This window comes from Diadema antillarum, unplaced genomic scaffold, assembly GCF_040938485.1.
Source record: "Diadema antillarum isolate AM-2024a unplaced genomic scaffold, OU_Dant_1.0 seq00000329_RagTag, whole genome shotgun sequence".
NCBI classification, from domain to species: Eukaryota; Metazoa; Echinodermata; class Echinoidea; order Diadematoida; family Diadematidae; genus Diadema; species Diadema antillarum.
The window spans coordinates 1,234,041-1,257,594 of NW_027271346.1; the positions used below are offsets into that span (position 1 = coordinate 1,234,041).

At 37.7% G+C, this 23,554-nt stretch overlaps 1 protein-coding gene across 1 annotated transcript in view; it reads left to right on the plus strand.

The window, feature by feature from the left end:
- Positions 1-13,022, plus strand: part of LOC139730717 (uncharacterized) — a 127,786-nt gene extending 114,764 nt beyond the window's left edge. Inside the window, exons 6-14 of the mRNA XM_071641583.1 lie at positions 50-209; positions 1,214-1,338; positions 2,202-2,417; positions 3,575-3,685; positions 4,766-4,864; positions 5,464-5,635; positions 6,271-6,428; positions 7,987-8,040; positions 10,688-13,022. Of these exons, the coding sequence (XP_071497684.1) occupies positions 50-209; positions 1,214-1,338; positions 2,202-2,417; positions 3,575-3,685; positions 4,766-4,864; positions 5,464-5,635; positions 6,271-6,428; positions 7,987-8,040; positions 10,688-12,919 (3,327 nt within the window). The 3' untranslated portion in view covers positions 12,920-13,022. The remainder of the gene's footprint in view (positions 1-49; positions 210-1,213; positions 1,339-2,201; positions 2,418-3,574; positions 3,686-4,765; positions 4,865-5,463; positions 5,636-6,270; positions 6,429-7,986; positions 8,041-10,687) is intronic.
- The last annotated feature ends 10,532 nt before the right edge of the window (positions 13,023-23,554 follow it).

A 23,554-nucleotide genomic window follows, 5' to 3' on the forward strand; every position in this document is an offset into this window, starting at 1 on the left:
GTGACATGCCATAAATCTATCCCTCCCCCTTCCCCATTCCCCATCACAGCTAATTGTCAGAGTGTACATGGAAGATGGAAGCTCGAAGACGATGTTCGTGGATGAGACGATGCGGGCACGTCAGGTTTGTCACATGCTGGTTGAGAAGAACCACCTGGATGAGAGACCTGACTGGGCCATCATTGAACAGATCCCTGAGTTGTTCATGGGTGAGGAAGGATGATAGAAACCTCTTCATCATTATCATATCAGATGACAGTCATGCTTACTGGGTTTAGAAGAGAAGATATATTGCAGAAACAGATCACAATGAATCCTACGCTTCTCTGGCTCTGTTCTCTTTGCAAACTGTGGTATCCATCCAAACCAATTTCAAGTGTACCCATTGTGATACATTGCCACTATATGTATCATTTTCTTCCACTGAAACCATGCGCTGCATAGACAGCATGATGCAGATTTAAATTAAAAAATTATGGAGCTCAGTCCCACATGTTGAATATTGTGTGTTGCCCAAGGATAGCAAAGGGAGCAAAAGTGAACTCCTGTAAGCACAGACCTACATCAGAAGTTGTAGAGATAAGTGTCACTGTGTGATTGATAAAGATTAAAGGGACTGTACAGTACTGGTAGAGGTGAAGATTCATGTTTTGAATATTCCTAAGTGAGATAATGAGAAACCTCTTCTGAAATATGAAAGAACATGTAATTTTAAGAAGGATTCAATGTTTATCTGATGAAAATTGGTTTTGAAATGGCCGAGATATCCAAAAAAAGTGATAATAATAAAAGGCGACAGGCCACGCCTTTTATTAGGATCTCTTTGTTTCACCTTGTTTTTGGATATTTCAGCCATTTCAAAACCGATTTTCATCTAACAAACTTTTGATACCCCTTAAAATTGCATGCTCTTTGACATCTCATAGAGTGGTTTGTGAATATCTTGTAAAATGTTAGAAGCTAAATCCTCACCTCGACCAGAACTGTACACCTTTCTTGAAAGGCAGATTACCTGATATGAGAAAGTCAAGCTAGTATCAGCCTTTAAGAAAAATTAAATCCCCACTAACAACAAAGTTATTGCTCAATCACTTTCCACCTCCTCTATCCAAACAAAATTGTTTCACATTTCCAATTAAAGGTGATAATTTTGAGAATATTTGATATAGCTGTGTTTGTTACTTACCTTGAATCATCTTCATTCCTCACCCAGAGAGGGCACTAGAAGACCATGAGCACCTTGTGACAGATGTGATGCTGAACTGGAAGAGAGAGACTACAAACAGGATTCTATTTAAGGAGAGGAGGGACAAGTATGCTATCTTCAAGAATCCTCAGGTGAGAGAGAAATTAATAAAACTCCTCTGTAAACACTGTTGCCAGTTTCTCCTTTCATATTTAATGCAAGGTCAATGGTTCCACCCATATTGTTTGTTCCTATACAATGTGGCATAAGTCTTGTCGAATACTTCACTGTTGTTGCCCTGCCCCCTTTTGTCCTCCTACCCCTCAAAAGAGGACAATTGTAGAGAGGACGTTGCAATCTTTAGGGACCAGTAAAAAATAAACTGCATTAAAGATTTTTCCTGGTAGAAGTGTTCCTAATAACAAGAGACCACTGTTTATCGCCTTAGCTTCCATTAGAACAGTACATGTACTGCAGTAAGCACATTATGATAAATGATGTTTAGTGAGTGCCACTTGCAGGTGTTGGTGCTCATTTGCAAATATTATGTGGCTCAAATTGACATATTGCTGAACATATTCTGAATGGAATGGCAGCGTAGAGAGTAGGCATGTGATTTAGATCCCAAGTTATATCTACCTGACAGAGAAACCTAAATTTGAAGTGCACTGAAGATGCATCAGATCTTCACAGAAAGTTAAAAAAAAAAGAAAAAAAAAGAAAAGGAATGATGAGTATATGCATATGCAGCTATTTGGTGATTGTAGTCTATGTTTAAAACTGGATGCATATCTCACCTTGAGTAGAACTGTGGTGACTGTGGAGGATATATAAAAGATGACATATTGCCCGTAGTTAATATTATGCTAGAGTTTGAACATGCCCATGTTTTGTAGTGGCCAATTTTGAAATATCACTTTGAAGCATAACTAAGAACATAGAAACAAAAAAGGAATAAATGGATATGAGATTTAAAAAAAAAAACACTCATGCTCCCTTCTCCCCTTTCCTACAGAATTTTCTCCTGTCCCAGCATGCATCTGAGGTGGCAACGCAGTTTGCTGAGAAGTCCAAGCAGTCGCTCATTGAAGAATTCTTCAACGCTGGCAACCGCATCCCTGAGATAGAGGGCCCCCTCTACCTCAAACAGGAGGGTAAGAAGTCATGGAAGAAGCACTACTTTGTGCTGCGTGGGTCTGGCCTCTATTACTGTCCGAAGGGGAAATCAAAGGTAAGTACAAAATTAACCCTCAGTGTGTATTATGTGCTTACTTTGAAAAAAGACAAACAAAAAAAAAAGAAAGGAAAAAGAGCTTGTACAAAATCAAGAAAGACGAAGTCAAGAAAGATAAAGAAAACAGAAATTAAATGCATTGCTGTTTATGTGATGTTTGTAATAAGTCACAATAGAAGCATGATTTCATTATGAAGCCACCAAAAAAAAAATATAATGTAGAACACAATTATAAAGGCACAATATATGTATTTCAGATGTTAAAGATGGACAGAATAAGATAATACCTGATCATAGTGAAAATCATAATAGATCTACTCAGGCCAACAGTTGCAAATCAGAATTTCCCTCACTCTCTTTAAAGGGATGGTACAGTATTGGTGGAGATGAGAATTGGGCTTTTAACTTTTTGTTGGATACCAAGAAAACACTTATGAAATAGTACAGAGCATACCATTCTAAGAGGAATTCAAAGTTTATTTGATGAAAATCGGGTTTGGAATGATTGAAACATCCAAAAACAAAGTAAAACAAAGCGATCATAAAAAAGTGTGAGTCCCACACTTTAATAGAATTGCTCTGTTTTGGATATCTCAGCCATTTCAAAACCAATTTTTATCAAATAAACATTAAATTCCTCATGGAATTACATGCTCTTTCATATTTCATAAAGAGGTTTCTCATTATCTCACCCAAAAATGTTAGAAACCTGAAATTAGGTCTCAACCAAAACTATACAATCCCTTTAAACATTGAATCATACAGCATGCCTATCTCAAAAATGGATTCATGGCTATGATGTAGCATGCACTTGAAAAAATTGGATCACAATAGGAAGGAAGGAAGATTGGAATATTAGAAAAAAGGAAAGAAGAATATGTTGCTATACCTCTGAAATTCTGCAAAATCTAGAATCAGTTTGATCTGCCATGAAACAGGCATTTAAAGAGCTTAGTGTCATTTCAGAGATGACATTTCTGGAGAATGGAAAGATTGGCTTGAAAATGGCGATCACCACAGAAGCTCTAAGCAAAGATGCATGGTAATATTGCTTGTGAATGTCTGGTGATAACCATTCTTGTGTAAATGTCACATTCCTCTGCCCAGTGTTTGTGCCTTCTGATCAGCTTCTTGTGTGTTCTTCTCCCACACAGTCATCCAAAGATATTGTATGTCTTGTACAATTTGAACACGTCTGTGTCTACAACGGTGTGGGCTGGAAAAAGAAGTACAAGGCGCCAACCGACCACTGCTTTGCGATAAAGGTGAGAGATGCTCATGAGGAAATTTGCAGAATTCATTGAGAAAGAAAGTCTTCGCTTTGTCTTGTTCATACATACAGGCATACACTGGTTTGCCATTTTCAAGTTAACAAGCAAGCATCATACATTACATATGTTGTTGATTCCTGCTGATAAGGGCATATGACAGTGCATAGATGATCTCATTGATTTTGCATATACCTCTTTCTTTTTCTCAGAGTGAAGAAAAGGAATTTGTTAGCAGGCAATTATTGAAGCGGTTACTTTTATATCTTCTATATCAAAATAAGCCTATCACTGTAGCCTTAATTTCTTGATACTATCCTTTAACTCTTTGGGTTCAGTCAGCACTAGAATAATGCTGATGGTTGTGAGCTGATCTATGTCTACTTTCAATTTCAGGCGTTGCACAATTTGAAAAGAAGTTGATCCAAATTCATACCCAAAAATCCGAACAAAGTCTCAATCTCTAATCCTAAAGCTGCACCCTAATCCTTATCCTAAGCCAATAAATCCTAACCCACATCCTGTCAACCCCGAGTGTGTAATTAGGCAAGACAGCATAATCTTAATGCAGTTTAAAAGACTTGATAGTGTTGTAATACTTGTTCTGCCAAAAGTATCCCTTATGAAGGATTGGATATTCTTACATGAAAAGAAGTTGAAGCAAATTTAATGAGTTTATTTCATGCAAGATCCAAAGTATGTTAGAAATGAATCACAGAGCTAATTTTTCTTCAAGAAACCAAAGATGTCTCTATTTAAGAAAAATGTACACATTGCAATCAATTATATTTCTCAGACCATGCGCCAGTTGGTACTTATACCTGCCTATGTGAGACCAGCAAATGTGAAACTAATGATATTACAACACGGCTACCACTATGTTTATAAAAACAGAAAATTAATGCATTTAAATTCGTGAGGTGTTTCTTTGGATTTGAATTCACAATATTGATGCAGCTAAATTACAAGTGAATTAAAAATTTCCATACCACACTGTTGACCAAATATACGCAGTGTAGCTTTTCATAGCTTGAAAAAGAAAGAGTTCTCAATTGCTTTACTTTTCCCTTTCTCCAGCACCCTCAAATCCAGCAGAAGTCCAAGTACATCAAGTACTTGTGTGCAGAAGACTACAGAACTTGCCAGAGATGGATCGCTGGTATCAGATTAGCAAAGGTGAGCTCTCCGTGCTTCTTCAAATTAGCCTCATTAGTGTCTGTTTTGCTGTTAAAGAAGTACTGCAAGGAACAGATGAGAGAAGGACAGACAAAGTTCACCTATTGTCATATCTTCTTAAAGTTATTGATCAGGCAAGCCAGTGAAGTGAATCAATCATGTGAACTTTTGAAGCATCCATTTTCACTAGATTTCCATATCTTACCAGAAGTAAATGTGATAGTTATGACCAAGATTAGTGAAATCAAGGGTAGATTAGATTTCACCCTGTTGTCTAGTCAGTGGTATTAAAGTATGGTGAATATATAGATTCTCATGGGAGATGATCACTGACAGTCTGAGGATATGGCACTCTGAAAATGTCCTTCCACAAAGCTGAACAAATTAATCTAATTATAACAGCAACAATTTTCATTTCTAATGGTATTTTTCAAGCATATGTATATATTTCTTGGTGCCATGTTTGTGTTCCTTCGGTAAGGTTTATCTCTTGTCGAAGTGAGGTTTCATACATGTATATTGTACATCTGATAAGAAAGACTCTACAATGGACATTATCCAATAATAAAGTTTTGTCCCAATCCTCAATTCTTCCACAGTACAACAACATCTTGCTGGACAACTTCAACGACACGCAGCGTGAGATGACGGAGTATGCCTCCAGTGCAGAGAGCATGTCTCAGTCCAGTAGTCTGACTGACACGGCTTCACTCTCCAGCATGCAGTCTAGCTCTAGCTCCCAGAGCTCTGGCAGTCTTCCCACAACACATGGTATAAAACTTTTTCATTTGTTTCAAAGAAACAGACATAAAGCAATATTGGTTAAAGAAATTAAGATATCAAAGTGCTCTGTCATTTATGCACAGTGTGTCTAGAATCTATTCAAGTTAGTAATTATCTTAAATTAGTAATATCTTACTCCTGATAGATATTCATGTTCATCACATCACCATGTTCATCACATACAGTGAAGCTGAAAAGTTGAAAATATTCAGAACCATTGCTGGTTATGATGCCAATAACCAGAATGTTCGTGTGTGTTTTCCCTGTTATCTAAATGTCTGTGGTATACAAAAGTTTGCCTTTTTTTCAAATTCATGAAACTTATTGATTTTGTGTTGCATCTAGTCATAAATTGATGTTGGAACATTTCCCTCAGGAAAGATCTTCATAAAATGTCTAGAGAATAGAGATGTTTTTTCTCAGCTATAAGAAGGTGAACATAAAATGATGGTGTTAAAGTGACTCCTAGCTCTATCCTGACACAAAGAGTAGGTCTTATGTCAGGGATGGAAGACTTAAAAGTAACATAATATATACATTCATTAGGGTAATTCTATTTGGGATTTTTCATTTACATATAACTGAAAGATTTTTTTTTTTGTGGTCATTCTATTCTATGTCAGGATCTAGTCCCAGCAACAGCATCACGGCCAACATGAATGCTGCGCCGCTGGTCCTGCCCCACATGACGGCTCAGTACCGCAAGAGCAGCATGGGAAATATGTTTTCTAATGCCTGGAAGAGAGGCCAAGAGGCAGAGACCCATCATGCCTTGCACAGAGTAACTATGGCAACCAACCTCCTCCTTCTCCTCAGATATCAATCAGTTATAGGAATGCAAAGAAACTCATACATCATTCAGCAAAATATGCAGTTATGTGATACTAGCGAGTCTGAAATGCTTCTGTGTCACTTCTAGAAAAAAAAAAACAACAACAACTAAAGAATAGGAAAGTCCAGATTCTGTTTGAAAATATATGCAGTATTACTTTTTGGACAATCAGCAGAGAAATGAGAGAGCTTAATATCAGTCATGTGCAGGAAATACTGCTCTAAGCAAGAGTCCTGTACATTCATGACTGAGTTGTTGAAAAAGGTAGGAAGTTAATTCTTTTAGGAAACTTATGGCTTATTGAATGATGATATGAATAAGCTGGACAAAAGAAATAAGCTGAAAAAAACAACAACAACAAATAACATAGTGAGCTAAATGTAAGAACCAACTGTGTAGGGTTTACTCATTGTTAGGCTGGGTGCATTGTATCAATACCTGACCATGTGATTGACTATGCTTTAGTAGATTTAGCATCAGTTCTTTTGTCTTTTTATTTTGTGCTGCATGCTGGGTGTTGGTTTTGAATCAGTCTGCATGTCATATGAAAATGACTTTGTGATATAGGGAAGTCATACAACATATTGTTAAAAGACATCTGTTTGTGGGCCATAAAATCTTTATTTCAAGCTTTCATTGTTGGACCTTATGAGCATGACTTCATTCTTATTATTGGACATGTTTAGTTCAACCTCCATTTGCATAAGTGTGACAACTATTATGCAAATTTATGTGAGACTCAGTTCATTGTAAAATGTCCTTGTGCTTTTTCAGTTCAAAGTTGTGACTGCATCAATGTTCGTACATTGCGCAAGTATTGCTTATTCATGCAAGATATGTATTTTTCTTTTAATTTGTTGTTTTATTCAGTCCAAGTTTCTTTGATTTTAAAAGTGGTTCTGATGAAATACTGAGAAGTCATATTGGCACTGTTAAATCATAAACAAGTGAGATGTAATCAATCCTTCAGTCCTTTGCAATCTTCTAAAGATGTGATACATTATCATAGTGGATGGTAATGATGGATGTGTGGTATTATTGTATACAGGAGGGGTTAGGGATCTGCTCATGAGTGTGTACTATGAAACCAATTTCCATGGAGTAATTATTCATGATGTATTTTTTACTCATTTTGGATTATTCAAAATCTGCACAGCAACTTTTTAACCAAGAGCTACCACCAAATATGATATGTTTGAAAAAAAAAGAATCAGTTTTGCAGCCATTAGACTTGATATTGTTCAAATACAATTTTTGATACTATGATCAAAACAAAAGAATCTGCAGGTATCTCGGACAGCACAACTGATATGGCCTAGTTACAGCAGAACCTCTTTGTAGTAACTTTTGCATATATATATATGTATACATATTTATATGTAATTTTTTTTTCAACATATGCCTATTCAATGTGATGTTTTTATTTGGCACAGGTCATATGTACATGAATGTAATGTTTGTTCTCCTGCATGCTGTCTTGACCTGTCATGTGTCTGTCATTGTTTAGGATCGCTACAGCACTCGTTCATCTTCCCTCCCTTCCGGCAAAATCCTGAACGAGGTTAGTCTGGCTTCCAGACTCTAATGTGTGGTGCTCAGCTGCAAATCACAGTGCTATGATAGCATTGCATTTTATGGAAGTGCATGAAGTGAATACTCTGTACATCCATTGGATGCTGCTAAGTAGATGGTTTTATAAATCTATGAGGCTTGCTCTGCATAAACTTGTCTCAATTGCAACTGTAGAATTCACAATGACGACTCCAGAACCCAGTTTAATCTTTTCCTTAGGATAAAATCAAAACCCCTTGACAACCTTTGAACATGTGATACATGTGCTATGTACACCAGTGCCAGATGTGGGCATTGGATGTACACATTGTCAATGCAAAGGATAGAAGAAGAGCTACTTCATAAATACCTATCTCGCTTGAGTTTGCAAGAGAAAACATCAATACAAATATTCTGTCCTTCACTGCTCAAAATGTAAATTAAAATGAAGCAATCACAGTGCAGGACAATGCAAAATCTCCATTCCTCAGATGGTGGCAAGAAATTTCAAGTAAGATTCCAGCTCATCTACAGGATTACCCAAGAATGTAATGGAAGAACTGTCTCTTATTTCACAGGAGAGATGTAAAAGAAATATATGGAGCTATGGGAAGCTAATTTAGAAATTTATGAAGGCAGAGATAAAGATTAGTGAAGGTTTGAGGAAAAAAAGTACAATTGTAAAAGTACAATTGTGAATATATTTTAATTTTTATGCTGATATGCTGTTCTGTTGAGACTTCTATTCAGGCACAGATTTTTGACCTCATGAGAAATATATTTCTACATGTGTATCTTTATATCTTTATATTTTTTTCTTTCATGTCCATTTATAGAAACAGTCTCTTTTTGTCCCCGCCGAACGAGTTCGAGCAGGGGACTATGAAACGGGCTCCGTACGTGTGTGTGTCCGTGTGTCCGTCCGTCCGTCCGTCCGTCCGTGTGTCCGTGTGTCCGTGTGTGCGTCCGTGTGTGATCAAAATCTTCAATTTGCTACTTCTCTGTCATTTATGAGCCAATTTTGATTCTGTTTGCTTTATATGATAGCACTACATGGGAGCTTTGAAACTTCTACACAGAATTTCAGTCGTGACCTTTGACCTTGACCTTTGACCTATATTGTACATTTTGCTACAAAATGCTACTCCTTCGCCATTTCTAACCCGATTTCGATTCCGTTTGCTTTATATGATGGCACTAGGTGAGGGCTTCAAAACTTCTACACAGAATTTTGACCTTTGACTTCTTTGACCTTTGACCTTGATTTTTGACCTGTATTGTACATTTTGCTACAAAATGCTACTCCTTCGCCATTTCTAACCCGATTTCAATTCTGTTTGCTTTATGTGATGGCACTAGGTGAGGGCTTCAAAACTTCTACACAGAATTTTGACCTTTGACTTCTTTGACCTTTGACCTTGATTTTTTACCTGTATTGTACATTTTGCTACAAAATGCTACTCCTTCGCCATTTCTAACCCGATTTCGATTCCGTTTGCTTTATGTGATGGCACTAGGTTAGGGCTTCAAAACTTCTACATAGAATTTTGACCTTTGACTTCTTTGACCTTCGACCTTGATTTTTTACCTGTATTGTACATTTTGCTACAAAATGCTACTCCTTCGCCATTTCTAACCCGATTTCGATTCCGTTTGCTTTATGTGATGGCATTAGGTGAGGGCTTCAAAACTTCTACACAGAATTTTGACCTTTGACTTCTTTGACCTTTGACCTTGATTTTTTACCTGTATTGTACATTTTGCTACAAAATGCTACTCCTTCGCCATTTCTAACCCGATTTCAATTCCGTTTGCTGTATGAGGTGGCACCAGGTGACGGCTTCAGAACTTCTACACAGAATTTTGACCTTTGACTTATTTGACCTTTGACCTTGATTTTTGACCTGTATTGTACATTTGCTACAAAATGCTACTTCCGGCGGGGACATATATTACGCACCGCGTAATTTCTACTTTTCCTTGTTTACTTCACAAAGATGACTACAAGTGATATTGCTCAAATATATATTCAACTTTTTCTGTCTTTCATAACATATATTACCATAACCTTCATGATATATCTCAAGTGGAATGAGGATGAATATTTTGTTTTGAGAAATGAAATGAATGGAAGTGAGTGAAAGGAAATGAGTAATAGCACATCATACTTTCAGTCACTTGACAAAGACAAGTTTTTCAAAACTCCAGTTTGAGATAGTTGGTTTACCAACATTTACATTGTAACTGGTCAGATCTCTGATATTTGTGATTCTCTGCAATCTTTCATTCTGTTAGATTCTCCTGTAATGATGCATGTAAACCTTTCTCAAAGTATGGCTTCTGGTAGTGAGGATGTGTCGATGAAAGCTGTGCTGAGCTTGATTATGAAGAATTTTACACCAACACTGCCACTGAAATTGACTGGGATATTTGCATGACATTGCTTGTAGCAGAATATTTATTAAGTGTATCATGCATGGTTTATACATGTATATATTGCTTTGAGTGTACATCACTGTGTTCAAGTGGTAAATACAGGTGGCTGTGTGTGTAATTACAAAATGATTACTATGTAAATGTTTGTTCAATGCTCAAGTGATATGAGATTTACTGGGATGTCACTTTTTTCCCCCTCCACACTTTCCCGACTGTTTCAGGAACCTCTTGACAACCGTCCTCTCCTGAGCAGCCAGACCAAGGCCAGCTCTGGCCACACCGTGGATGACTCTGACGTGCAGAAGGCACTGCTGGATCTCGAGAACGAGATCACGGGCCAGCCTCCCAACAACCCTGTAACCCCTCAACCTCCTCCTCCTACGCAGCAGGCAAGTAGTTCTAGGTTGCCATTAGATGCATCCTCTCCTCAGTCCTCACACACTGATAACAGCAATAACAGCCATGCTATAACACGGGTGCAGGTAGTTGCTTTGCATAATAATGCAGTCTCAGTGACAGTGTCCGACTCCAGCTCGACGTCGCCTGTGACGACATCCTCCTGCTCGACAACATCGTCGACCACAGTGACGGACGAGCCCATCTGGCAGTGCCAGGCGCCAATGCGTTCCAGCATGCGGCGGAGTTCGGACACTCAGCTTGGCTCGCGCACACAGGGAATCATGTCAGGAAGGCAGCGAGGGGGGAGCCTTGCTAGTGCATGTGTTAAACGGGTTCAATTCAAGGAAGATCTGGAGGAAAAGATTCCAGACAGCAGTCCGGACTACGAGTCCGAGCATGACTACTCCTCACCCCCATCCTCACCCCTCCAGCATCTGCCCTCTCCTAAACCATCTGCTTCTAAACCCATTCTTAACCACTCTGCATGCCTCTCGCCGCATGATAGCCTGGCACCTCAGCACGCCTCCCGCTCCCCCAGCCCTCCGCCCCTCTCCTTCTTCACCCAAAGCATGGCACAGACTCCCTCAACCACTGACTCCCATCCCTCCTATCCACAGCAGCTAGGGGCACATACCCAGGCCAAAGACTACCACCCCTACACCCACACCGTCACCGCAACCCGGGCCCAGCAGGATGGGTTGGTCTATGGCCGACCCATAACGTACACAGGTGCCGTCAGCAATATGCAGAGCCAGGACATCGCCCTGAAGCAACAGAAGCTGATGGAGTTGCAGCAACAGCAGCAAGAGTTGCAACAAGAGTTGCAACATCAAAAGCTGCAGCTGCAGCGCCAGTTGCAACACCAGCAAGAGCAGTTACAGCAACAACAACAACACAGACAACAACAGATTCAGAGGCATGTTTCTTTTGAAAGAACACACCAACAACTGCCACATCAGCAGCAGCAACAGCAGCAGATGCAGCAGATGCACAGACAGTTGTCAGTTGATAGGGTGCAGCAGCAACAACATCAGCAACAGATGTCAAGACAAGTTTCTTATGATAGATCGCAGCAGGAACAGCAGCAAATGCAGAGGCAAACGTCTTCAGAGAGGTCAATGCAGCCGGGGCAGAATCTGAGGCAAGCCAATCCAGTCTTTCTGAATGAACTAAACAATGCACTGAAACCCAGGCAGGCGCCTCCCCCACCAGCTAACCGCCAAACTGCATCCGCCCACTTTTCACAAAAGCAATACCCACCCCACAGCCAGTCCAACCAATCCCCACCCCATCCTCAGTCCTCGCAGCCACCGACATCCCACTACCACCAAAGCCCTGTCTCACAATCCAGTCAGCACCACCAATACCAGAGCCAGGCCTCCTATCCACCCACCGCCCACCAACAGGTGCAACAAACCCACTCTCAACCCATGACCCAACCTAAGCCCCAGCCACATCCTCACTCCCAGCTACAGCAGGCCTATTCTCAACCTCACTCTCCCAAACACCAGTCTTATCACCAGCAGCCACCCTCCCACCCTCATGTTAGTGTGAGAGACAAACCCCCACCATCACCAAAGCCAACCCATGCCAACAAAATTCCCCCGCCCATGTCACCCAAGCCTATGTCTCCAAGACCGAGTATGAACTCAAGGCCTGAGATTCCACGGCCAATCATGTCCCCCAAGCCTGGAGTCCACTCAGACAGGCCACTCCCCTCATCTCCCAAGCCATCCCCAAAGCCATTACCTAAACCAATGGCTAAACCCATGCATGTCAACAATATGCTCCCCCCTGGTAGCCCCCTCAGTCCCAGCTCTTTCAGCCAACCCATGAGCCCTGGCTCCTCCATCAGCTCCTCTTCTTCCCCCTCACCCTCCCCTTCCACCGCCTTCAGGTTACCCCCATTTCCTGCTAGCAACAATGCCCCTCCACAGAAGTCATCCCGTCCTCCGCCCCCTCCCAAAAGGAGCGAAACCACACGCCTGAGCACAGTGGGCTCACCAACTAAGACCAAGAAGGTACCCCCACCCCCTCCCCAAAGAACCACCTGATAAACTCTCACACTCCCCCTGCCTTCTCCCAGCCCAGTCCCTAACGCATTGAGTGCTCGCTCTCCTCAGGGCTCTATGTGTGCTGTTCTAGTGTGAAGTGATGTTCTATTAGACCCTGTTATTTACTGATTCTTCAAGACCCCAGATGAAACAGATATGTGTATATGGCAGCAATGAAACTTCTTTCAAGTTCAGAAAATTAGATTTTTTGCTCACTTGCCTCTTTTTGTAGCCATATTCATAAACTCTAAATTCCTGTATCAACCATCCCCTCTCCCTTTTCTGTCATATATATACCTTACGCTCCCCTTCTATACCCTCCCATTCCCTGTCACCCAATCATTTACAAGTTTGTCGCTGGAGTGGTCAACCGTTTTAGTGTTACGTGTGCTTGCTAACACTTAGTGGTACGTCAGTTGTGTAGAGTTTCCTTACAAATACTCAACACCTATAGACCATTGTATCACATTGCTCACAAGATTTGTTGACAAGATTTGATCAGTTAAAAATTTATACTCACAACAATGTGTTGATCCAAACTGTAAAGCAAGCACAGGCACAGACTTTCTTCTGTACAAATTAACTTCTCTATGTCTATGTTTATGTGTACACATATATTATTTAGAGTGCATTAAAAAAAAAAATGGCATGTGTTGTATATATACATATAAATGAATAGAATTATTAAAAGTATTATCTCCTTGTCCGAATGAGTAATTCTATGAGATCGTCCTCCTAAGAATTAACAAAGACAAGAACATGCAGAAAATATTCCATAACACTTAGAACTTTCTCTACTGAATGTATTTTCGCAGAATTTTTCAAAAATATGATTAATTGTTCTACTTTGTTATTTGCATATACTTACTAATGTGCAATTTTGTAGTTAAAGTTTATTTGCATGCTGTGCCAGAACAATGATAGTATATTGGAATTTGAAGAAATTATATCTATATCTATCTATATGTATAAATATACTACTAAAGAGGTTTGTTATTTTTGTCAAAAATTATGCACAATTCCACAGCTGGACTGATAGTTCCCACACACGCTGAAAAAAAAAGTAAGAGGACATGCTTCTTTTAACAGCTGTAAGGAACAGAATGATACTTGAATGAATTCTTTGCAAGTTATGTCTATTTCTGCACTTACATTCACTGTTTGTGTATACTAAATAAAGGTTCATTTTGATACTTCTACAAGAATCAGGGGCTTAGTGCAAGATTATAGAGACAACTATATATATCCAAGTTGAATGTGAATGTGTTTCTTGTCAGTCTCATTGAGTAGTAGGTTGAGATCTTCTTTTCTTTTCTTTTTAACCTTCATGTATACTGTATTGTGCAGAGAATTATTTTCAAACAACTTTAGTATTTATTTCAGCCAGAGAGGTTCGGTGTGAATGGTATTTTGGTTTTGTGAAAGTAACTGGAATATTAGTGGATTCTATATTTCTTTTTCTGTTCTTGGTTAGTGTTCACAGATAAATCATGATCTACAAATCATGTTCACATCCTGTCAAGACATAATGTCACACAGTACAAGAAATAATTAGTCTATTAGGTGAATTCATTTACCTGTAAAACAGTGTCTCTAACTTAGACCTGCATTTCTTGAAAAATCGGGCATAGTTTCAACAAGAAAATGAATAGTGGAAAAAAAAAGAGCTGTTTGCATTCATACATGCAACTTTTCATGTAAGTGTGAGGTTTATACCTACCGTAGATGTGTCAAGCATTTCGCTATGTTGATTTTCTGTAATGATTTATATCTGTGAAGCATGAGCTCCTTCACCATCATCATCATCACCATTATCATAATCATTGTCTTCATCATCATCATCGTCATCATCATCATCATCATCATTACCATTGTCATTACATTATGTCCTTCATCACCACCAAAAGTATCACAATCACACAACCATTATTCATTGTCATCATCATTGTCATCACCATCATCACTGTCATCAATCATCACCATCACCACCATCACCATCATCATGACATGTGTGTTGTACTTTTCATTAATTACCTTTCTCTGTATCTCCAGTGTAGATCATAATACACTATACTGCTTCTACTAGGTGCTATTAAGTAGTGTTAATAGGATGTAAAGATTTGGGGTGTCAGTTGGACCATGCTTGATAGGTGCTACCTCATTTGGAGATGAACAAGAACTAAAAAGGCAGATCATTTCCTAGTCTGGCTTTGAGATTCCTGAGTGATAGAATGAAACATTTGTGGATGCAAATCTAAATTGGGGGAAAAAACTGTAATAATGTGGTCTCTTGCATTGGAAAAGAGGACATGGCCAAATTCTGTGTGCAAAGTGCAATGTTTGACATATAGGCAGACAGTTACAATGTGTGAGAATGCTGCATCATCATAGATGTCCATTCATGATGCTTGATGCAGTCCCACACATGTTTATTTGAGGGAGTATATTTCACTAACAGGACTCCTCTGTCGGTGATGTGTATTGTGCTAACATTGTGGTCTTTGCATCACAGAGTTCATCCTTTTGAAGTGGCTATAGCATTGTCTAACTGGCCCCTTGTATCATATGGTAGCCGATGATTTTTTTCTATGTGTGTATATAGTGTGTAAATACTCTGTATTTTCTATATCCATGTACCCCTATTTTCAGAAAGTATATGTTTGTATAGTGAAATTATTTTTAAAATGCAAAGTAGAGATATGCTACAATGTACAAGAGATAAGTATCATGAGTATGTTGCATAGTTCACCAAGGTTTACATTGTTTGTGGTGAGTACAGTGATTTAGGATATCAAGACGAATGTTTTGGCAGTTCTGTGGTATTTTGACAGGGATGACAAAAATACAAAACAAAACAAAACAAAACAAAACATGTGCATAATGAGCTGCCCAAGGTGGGATTAAGGAGGGAATAGTAGGATTGCTTTCCATGGCCAACCTTGGCTTATTAACTATCACCTTCATCATGTAACATCTTCATTGTATAAAGAGTGAACACCAACATTTCTCATATATGCATAGCCTGCGTTTATTACCATTGCTTCTACTGAATATGTGACAATTATCCGGGAAAAGATAAGACTCAAGGATAATTTGTGCTGTCTGCCCAAAATAAGTAATATTTGCTTCACCTTGTGTTGAAAAAAAAGGATAAAAGCACAAACTTTCATGAGAAGAACTTGTGACCCACTGGCAAAATGTTTATGAAATAAGATTCAGCTCATGGTATCATACAGTAAGGTGTTTGTTGGCAATTTTTGTTGTCTGAGGAATGTTCCCCTGCTCCGTGTAAAATGTCTTTCTTATTAGAAAGTTTTATGCAAATGTTATTTTGGTATGAATGATTACAGCATTTTGAGTTTGCTTGATCCTTTTGTAAGAAAAACAAACATAAATAGAATTATGTACTGTACAAAGAAAGATACTTAATGTAAATATTATGATGTATGTACGTCAGGTAATAAGCCAGTTCATGGATGTGATTTGTGCATGTGCAAAACAAAGGTCATTGAAGAATGTTTTTGAACTTGCCATTGACTTCAAATCAAAAAGAATCCTCAGGCAAGCTCCATCTAGAATATTGTTAAGTATTGTGTTTCACACTTGTTGGAATGTGCAGGTGAATGTGATTCATCAACAATGTTTTTAAACAAAAGCTCTACATGCATTTCCCTTTTTACATGATTATTTTGATAATTACAAAGATGGCATGCAAGTGCTTCATCACAAGACTTTTTTGTGTTTCGAAAGTCTGTGGTGCAGACATGCACTACCTGTGAACTGGCTTTAATAGTTCAATCATTTATTCAGATTATACGACTGACTTGTAATCTCAGACAGAGAAGCTTATTTTGAGCTCTGCAATAGGAAAACTTCTCTTTGATATATGTTGAATAATGTCTTGCTCAAAGTGTACATTCTAATGTGTATGAAGGAATATTAATGCCTGTGATGAGGTTGAGAAGTACAATTGTATAATGACACTCCAGGCCTGTTAACCCTACACACCATACTGTTTGGAATTATGTCCACTCCATGAGGTTGCATACATTTTTGTAGACATGTTAATTTGTATCTCGTAAGTGAAGAGGTAACTTTACCTTCAATAATGTATGTCACCTGTAGAGATATTTTTCAATGGATTTTTCCGTAACTTTGAAAAAAAAAAATCTTGCATTTGAGACATTCAACATTTAATCCGCTAACTTTACTCAGTCTATATGTATAGTTTTTGCTTGCAGCTTTTACTGCGCCACATTTCTCTTCAAATATGTACATATTCCTGAAAAATTAAATTTGCCAAAAACAACAAAAGCAAATCCTCAAAAAGTGCTCAATTTTTTAAAGGAAAAAAGTATTAAAAAGTGAAGTAGAAGATGAAGACCTTTATCAGAGGATATGTCTGATGATAATACGGTTAAGTTCTGTAAGTTTCACACATCGTATCTGACTCTGGGTGTGTTTAGAGATGTCTGTCTGTATAGATGCAATTGTGGTGAGAACCAACGATCTGTTTGTCATTCACTGAGACCTCTGTCTGTCCATTCAAAAATCGGAAGTGCATATTTTTATCTTTGCAGCAAAGTAGAGGGCCACTGAAGATTAATGGCCATTAATTGCATGAATATGGCAAATTAAGGATGATCTAAGCATCCAACTTATGTTGAATATCAAGATCTGTCGCATGAACTGCTAAATTGTAATATACAAAAAAAAACAACAACAAGGAATTGTAGAATATATGCCTCAAAACCACTAATGAAAACAGAGCAAAAATTTCTGATGGTTCTTTTGCTTTCATTTTGTGCCTTTTGTCTTTACCTTTGTTTTTGTTCTTTGGTGTTTCTTCTGTTTCTGCCAGTGAAATATATGCTCCTCAATTTCTTTCTCTTCTTCATTTCTCTACTTCATTCTATTGTTACACCTGCCCAAATGACCAGAGCCAAGATTCTAGTCAATAGATCTTTCAGTTTCATGTCATTTTTCATTCCTATTGTGTGTCTGTCTTTCGTTTAGTTCTCTTAATTTCTTGTGTCAGTCCTGAATGTCCTCTTGAGTTTATCCCATCTTGTGTGAAGGTTTTTCCAACCCTAAACCTGAGTGAAATTGTGCACATATCTGGACCTTCTTGTTGTATTAACAGAAATTCTGTCATTTCCATTCCCTGAACCTCTCATACCTTCCCTCCTCTACTCTGTTTAGATAGTAACTGTCATTAACAATGACCAGTGATCATCATCTGTTCTGAAAATAATTCAAAAGGAATAAAAAAATCCACTTCCTGTGCCTTTACATAGGTTTTCATAGGTTTGAATATCTAGGTCAATTACTGTCTGTACAGAAGAGATGGTACAATGACAGAACAAATAAAAAAAACAGTTGTATGAGATGTGTTCAGTTGATATGTGAACACATCTAGAGTGAGTGCTGTATTCAGGATCTCTACAGCAGCTGTGAATTGATCAGTGTTTTTTTCTTTTTTCTCCCCATTCCATGCCTCAGTCTCGAAGGCTCTAGGTTTGTGCCACAATTTCACTCAAGCATTTCATCTCTGTGATGTACAGCACATTCTTTCATTTTTACTGGTTGATTCATGACAAGCCACATGGAGGTATAATTTAATTTCTGTAACATCTCAGACTATCTTGAGCAACAAAAATAATTTTTACAAAGTGATCTTTTTTTAAATGAAAGATAATGAGATGCATCAGACTTGCCAGAAGTATCTTAAATCTGTGAGAAATCCTGTCCTCAAAAGCTAGACTGTTAGTTCATTGTACTAAAAATGTGTTTCTGAACTGCCTGCTCTGTCAGAATTAACAGTGTACATACAAGTGTTGTAGCAGGGACAAATATATTTGTGTACAATTGAGCATGGCATTTCAGTCTCCAGTGTATTTATTGCTCAAGGGATGAGAGAAAGGAATTAACTTATGTGTTTAACCTTATGTGTGCCAGAGAGTCAAATATGCAAAAATTTTGCACACAGATCCTTGGACAGGAAATTAATGTGCCACACAGAGGGGTAAACAAAGGAAGGAGAAAAGTGATATACCTGGGTGTGAAACAAAAAATGATGAGCTCAAAACGATCACCAAGTTTGTGAAAGATAAAGCATGACTTCTGATTAAGAGACAAGAGCATTTGTCACTCTTTTTTGTTTTTACAGATTACTCTGGGAAATGTATACATGTGTACACTCCATTACCTACATAGAGCATTCTGCTGTACCTATGCCTTAAGATTGCCTCATGCAAATGTTATGAATTTTCCAGCCTGATGAAAGAATTGTGTTCTAAGCGTATCAGCTCTTCTATTTGTTCCTATATCACCCTGTTATCCAATCTATCTGTGTCATCATGTAGTCATTCAGTTATAATGTGTTATCCATAGAGTTGTAGTCACACACATACACAGACATGAAGACATCCGAAACGCACCTTACACTGAGTGTTTGATAGCAGCCATTTCCACCACAATCCTCAGTCATGTGCTTCTTTTGCTTCATTCACATTTGTTTGTAGACTGATAGCATTATGCTAAATGCCCACTTTCTCTTGTTTTGTTTTTTTGTCATTTACAGAAAGCCCCTCTCAATCTATTAGAAAAAAAAATAGGATGATGAAGATTATACCAACAAAAATTCAGAAGCCTTGTTGTTTTAAATGAGTGCTTTTCTTACCAAGCACAACAAAAGTGGCATTATTCAGGGCTCTGAGTGTTAATACTGCCCATCTGCTTTGCCTGTTTATACTGGTAATGAAAAAAATTGCTAAGAGACTCTTGGGGGGGGGGGGGATTAGGAACAGCAAAAATTTGTGATATTTGTAGCACAGTTGCCGTGGTGACACAAGCTGTGGTGGATATGGTTGCCATGTAACAAGAAACAAACATCATTTCTTAAATGTTCATGTAGAAGAGATGTGTACTGATTGTTATGGTTGTTGCTGTTTTACTGTTGGTGTTGTGACTTTGTTGTGTAGAATCACATGAAACAGAAATATTAACCTTCCAAATTCTAACTTTGTAAGCACATAAGGGGGAACAGTCTAACTTATGTCCTGTCCTGAATATTTCTCAGTAATAACCCTCTGTTGATTACAGGAATATCAAACAATTTGTGATACACACATTTACATAACTTGGCAGTTTTGTTTCAGGAGATTGTTTATTTGTGTTTTTCTGTAGGAGTAAAGCTTAAATGGCTATCTTGATGTGATAAGACTGTGTCTAATTATAGTTTCCTATGAACTCACTCTTCAAGTGCATATCAAAAATGGATGTTTCCACAACATTCAACCATTGCTCAAATCCTCAAGAGAAGACTCAGCTTGTAAGTTGTATAGTGCATCAGTGCAGATGCATTGTTTTTGTCCTACAGTATATACCACAGTCCCCTGTAAGCCAATTTTTGTTCCTTTTTTTGATAAGTGCAATCACGACAAAGAAAGTATTTATTCCTAAATAATTCTCAAAATCATGCAAACATGTCCAGACAGTAGGCCTAACCTCTAAGAAGAGATTTTGTAAGAGGTTTTGAAATGTTTTTCTCTTTCACTACCACTGCAATATATATGAGTCCCTTTCACTGCCCCATCCTGATCCACTGGTCTTGAATCTGATGCATGAAGGATGAATGGTATGACTTTCTTGTTGTTGTATTTGAAGAATGTGTTTCACATTGTAACCTGTCACAAATGAATGAGATCATAGTTAGACCCTTCATTACCATCACACCAATAAGTTCTCAATAAGTGTCCGTACTTTACTCTGCAAGTCAAACTCTCAGAAGACATATGGCACTATTTCATTAAAAAAAGAAGAAGACATACACACAAAATGTATGATATCTGACATTTTCTCAGGAATTTGGGTCAATGGGGAGGGGGGGCTATTGTCATTTTCTCCTCTTTTTTTCCCTCTTTTTTATCCTCTTTGCTCTTTTACCTGGACATCTGGTGATGGCATCAGTGTAGTGAGAGAGCTACACATAGAATGGCTAAGACTGAGCCAGTAAGCATAAACTGAAACTTACGAATGTGTACCATCCGAGCACTTCTTTTGAATACATTGCATCGCATTTGCTCACACACTTTGCACTTGATATATATTCATTTTGATATCTACATGTGTCATCTTGTATCTATATTGTGCTTGTATCCAAAGACGTTGCTGTGGAACACTTGCCTGGTTGTTTTGGAAGTCCACTTTAAACTCTTCATACCAAAATGAAAGTCACAGTGATAAATAAATGATTAGTTGATAAATTTGACAGTAATATCATAAAAGGTTTACATCCAGCATGTTGCACGTGTGGCATGATTGTCATAACTAGATTTATTTCATGCCAAGCCAGACTGACCCAATGTGAAATATATGAATACTCTAAATCTACAGAAATATTGGATGTCCAAAGATGTTTTAATAATGATCTGTTCTCGGCTTTTATAGAATTACAAGTGGTTGGAATGACTGCTTGATGAGAATTAGATATGGTGACATGTCATTAAATTAATTTGGTAGTTCAGTGAGTCTTGTGTACCCATTGACATACCTTTCCACTTATGAAAAAAAAAAAGGTCCCTTCAGTGTAGTATGCAGTTTCTTTATTTTTTTTAAATAAAAACAAAAACAAAACCTCTGGCACCCTCTGCATTAGAAATATTGATTTACGTTTAAGATCAATCATCCTTGTACTATACTTGTTAGGACATGCAAATGGAAAAAAAAAAAATGCGCTTGTCAGGTCTATACACATTCTGTAGAAGCAAGCACTCCTGCCTGATTGGTTCTATGCACACCTGCTCGTTTGTTGCACGTTTTCTGCACTCTTCAAATTCCAGTCACATACCTTGCATGCTTTCATCGTCAATGTGTGATGTAAGTTTTCTTTTCCTTTCTTCCTTTTCTGCTGTATGTTTATACTTCTTGCATGCTTATTATTGCACTGTGTTTTGATTCACTAGCCAAACAAGTTCATTGTCTGAAGAGATGACTAGAAATAATTGCTGAGAAGATTGGGTTTTGAGCTCTCCAAACATCTATTGGTGTTTATTAATTAATGAGTTCAATCACAATGAGCCATTTTACAATTAAATTAGGTAGCACAATGTAAGTGTGCTTGCCTTTTGAAATAATGGTTCAGATTATGAGAAAGACCTGCTAGTATGTTCAAACTAGATAAAAATATTTAAAAAGGAAGCAGTACATCAGCACAAAAACAGGAGAAATATCCCACAATCAATGCCTGTGTTAGTTCTTTAATACATACTGCTGAGCTGTAGCTTTGGTGCTGATTATGGTGATACTTTAATTAATTCGTTATTATGACATATTTCAATAACTTTACAAAATGTACTCCCTTAGAATTAATTTGATAGTCCCTGCACATTGCATTTGGTAACATTTCGTATGTAATTGGATATGAATTTGATTATATCTCCTTGTATGTGTAAGATAGAACCCAAATTTGAAATCAGGCATTAAGACTCCCTTATCCAAACGTAGGATTCAAAAAGTCCCAACCTCGGTCAGAAATAAACTAAGCTTAGAATTTGTGAAAAGTGAATTATAGACTCATTTATGTAGATATGTCAAATGTTGATGCGGTTTTTTTATCCTTGAGACATAATGCTTATCGTAGTTTTGGCTGAGAGTACCGTCAGTGTGAAGCAAACCACTTGCATTTGTGTCATTATTGTTCATTGTGTGCATTTGTGAAGTTTTATTTCAAATTGTCAAAGTGCAGTTATATTTGATCACTTGTATGTTTTTTATGCCTCAGCTTTTGAATTTTTGTTTGCATCAATTTGAGCAGCATGATATGACTGATATCTTTAGTTTTGATTGTAATGTCGTGTCTTTGTATGTATGGACTTAGTTGAAGTGAGGTTATTTTATTTAAGACTTTAGTTTCTCTTTCTTTAAACTTTACTCAGAATTTCTCTATCATTTTTTTCTTCAGTTCTCCTGTTTATTTCAATCTTGTCAAAGGCAAATCACAAAATACCAAGAAGTGAACAAATATGAGCAGGGACAAAGAAAAATGTTGTAAAATCATTGATGGTGATGCAGGAGATGAAAAGTATGCAGTTCTTGAATGTAGAGACAGCAGTAATTAGAATATAAGTTGTTTTGAGTGGCATTCCTGACATTGTAAAGTGGATATTTTGGTATTTCTCTACAAACAAGAAGCTTTGCTGGAATAATTTCATGCTGTCCTTTAGCATAAGTAGTGTGATATTCAAGCTGAAGTGATTATAAAATAGCCTCACTCATTTGACTCATCTGCATCTGTGCATTTTTCGTATATTAAAGTGTAAAGTTAGCCAGTGTTCGATTCAGACATTCATAAAACTGTTAGAGTGTGAACTTCTTGATCTTAACATTGTGATAAACATTTGTTGTATGTAGTAGTAATGTGAGGTCCTTTTCATTGAAATGTTATTAATCCTTGTGTAGAATGTGATGTCATTTTTGTTGATGGATTGCTAGATCAGTTTTGGTCTCAAAATTTTAGTGTAGTGAAGAGACTAAATTTATAGATATATGAAACTACTCATTTTTTTTTTCTTTTTGTTGTTTTTTAGTATTTGGAATCATGTATCATCTTTGTAAATTATCAATTCAAACATT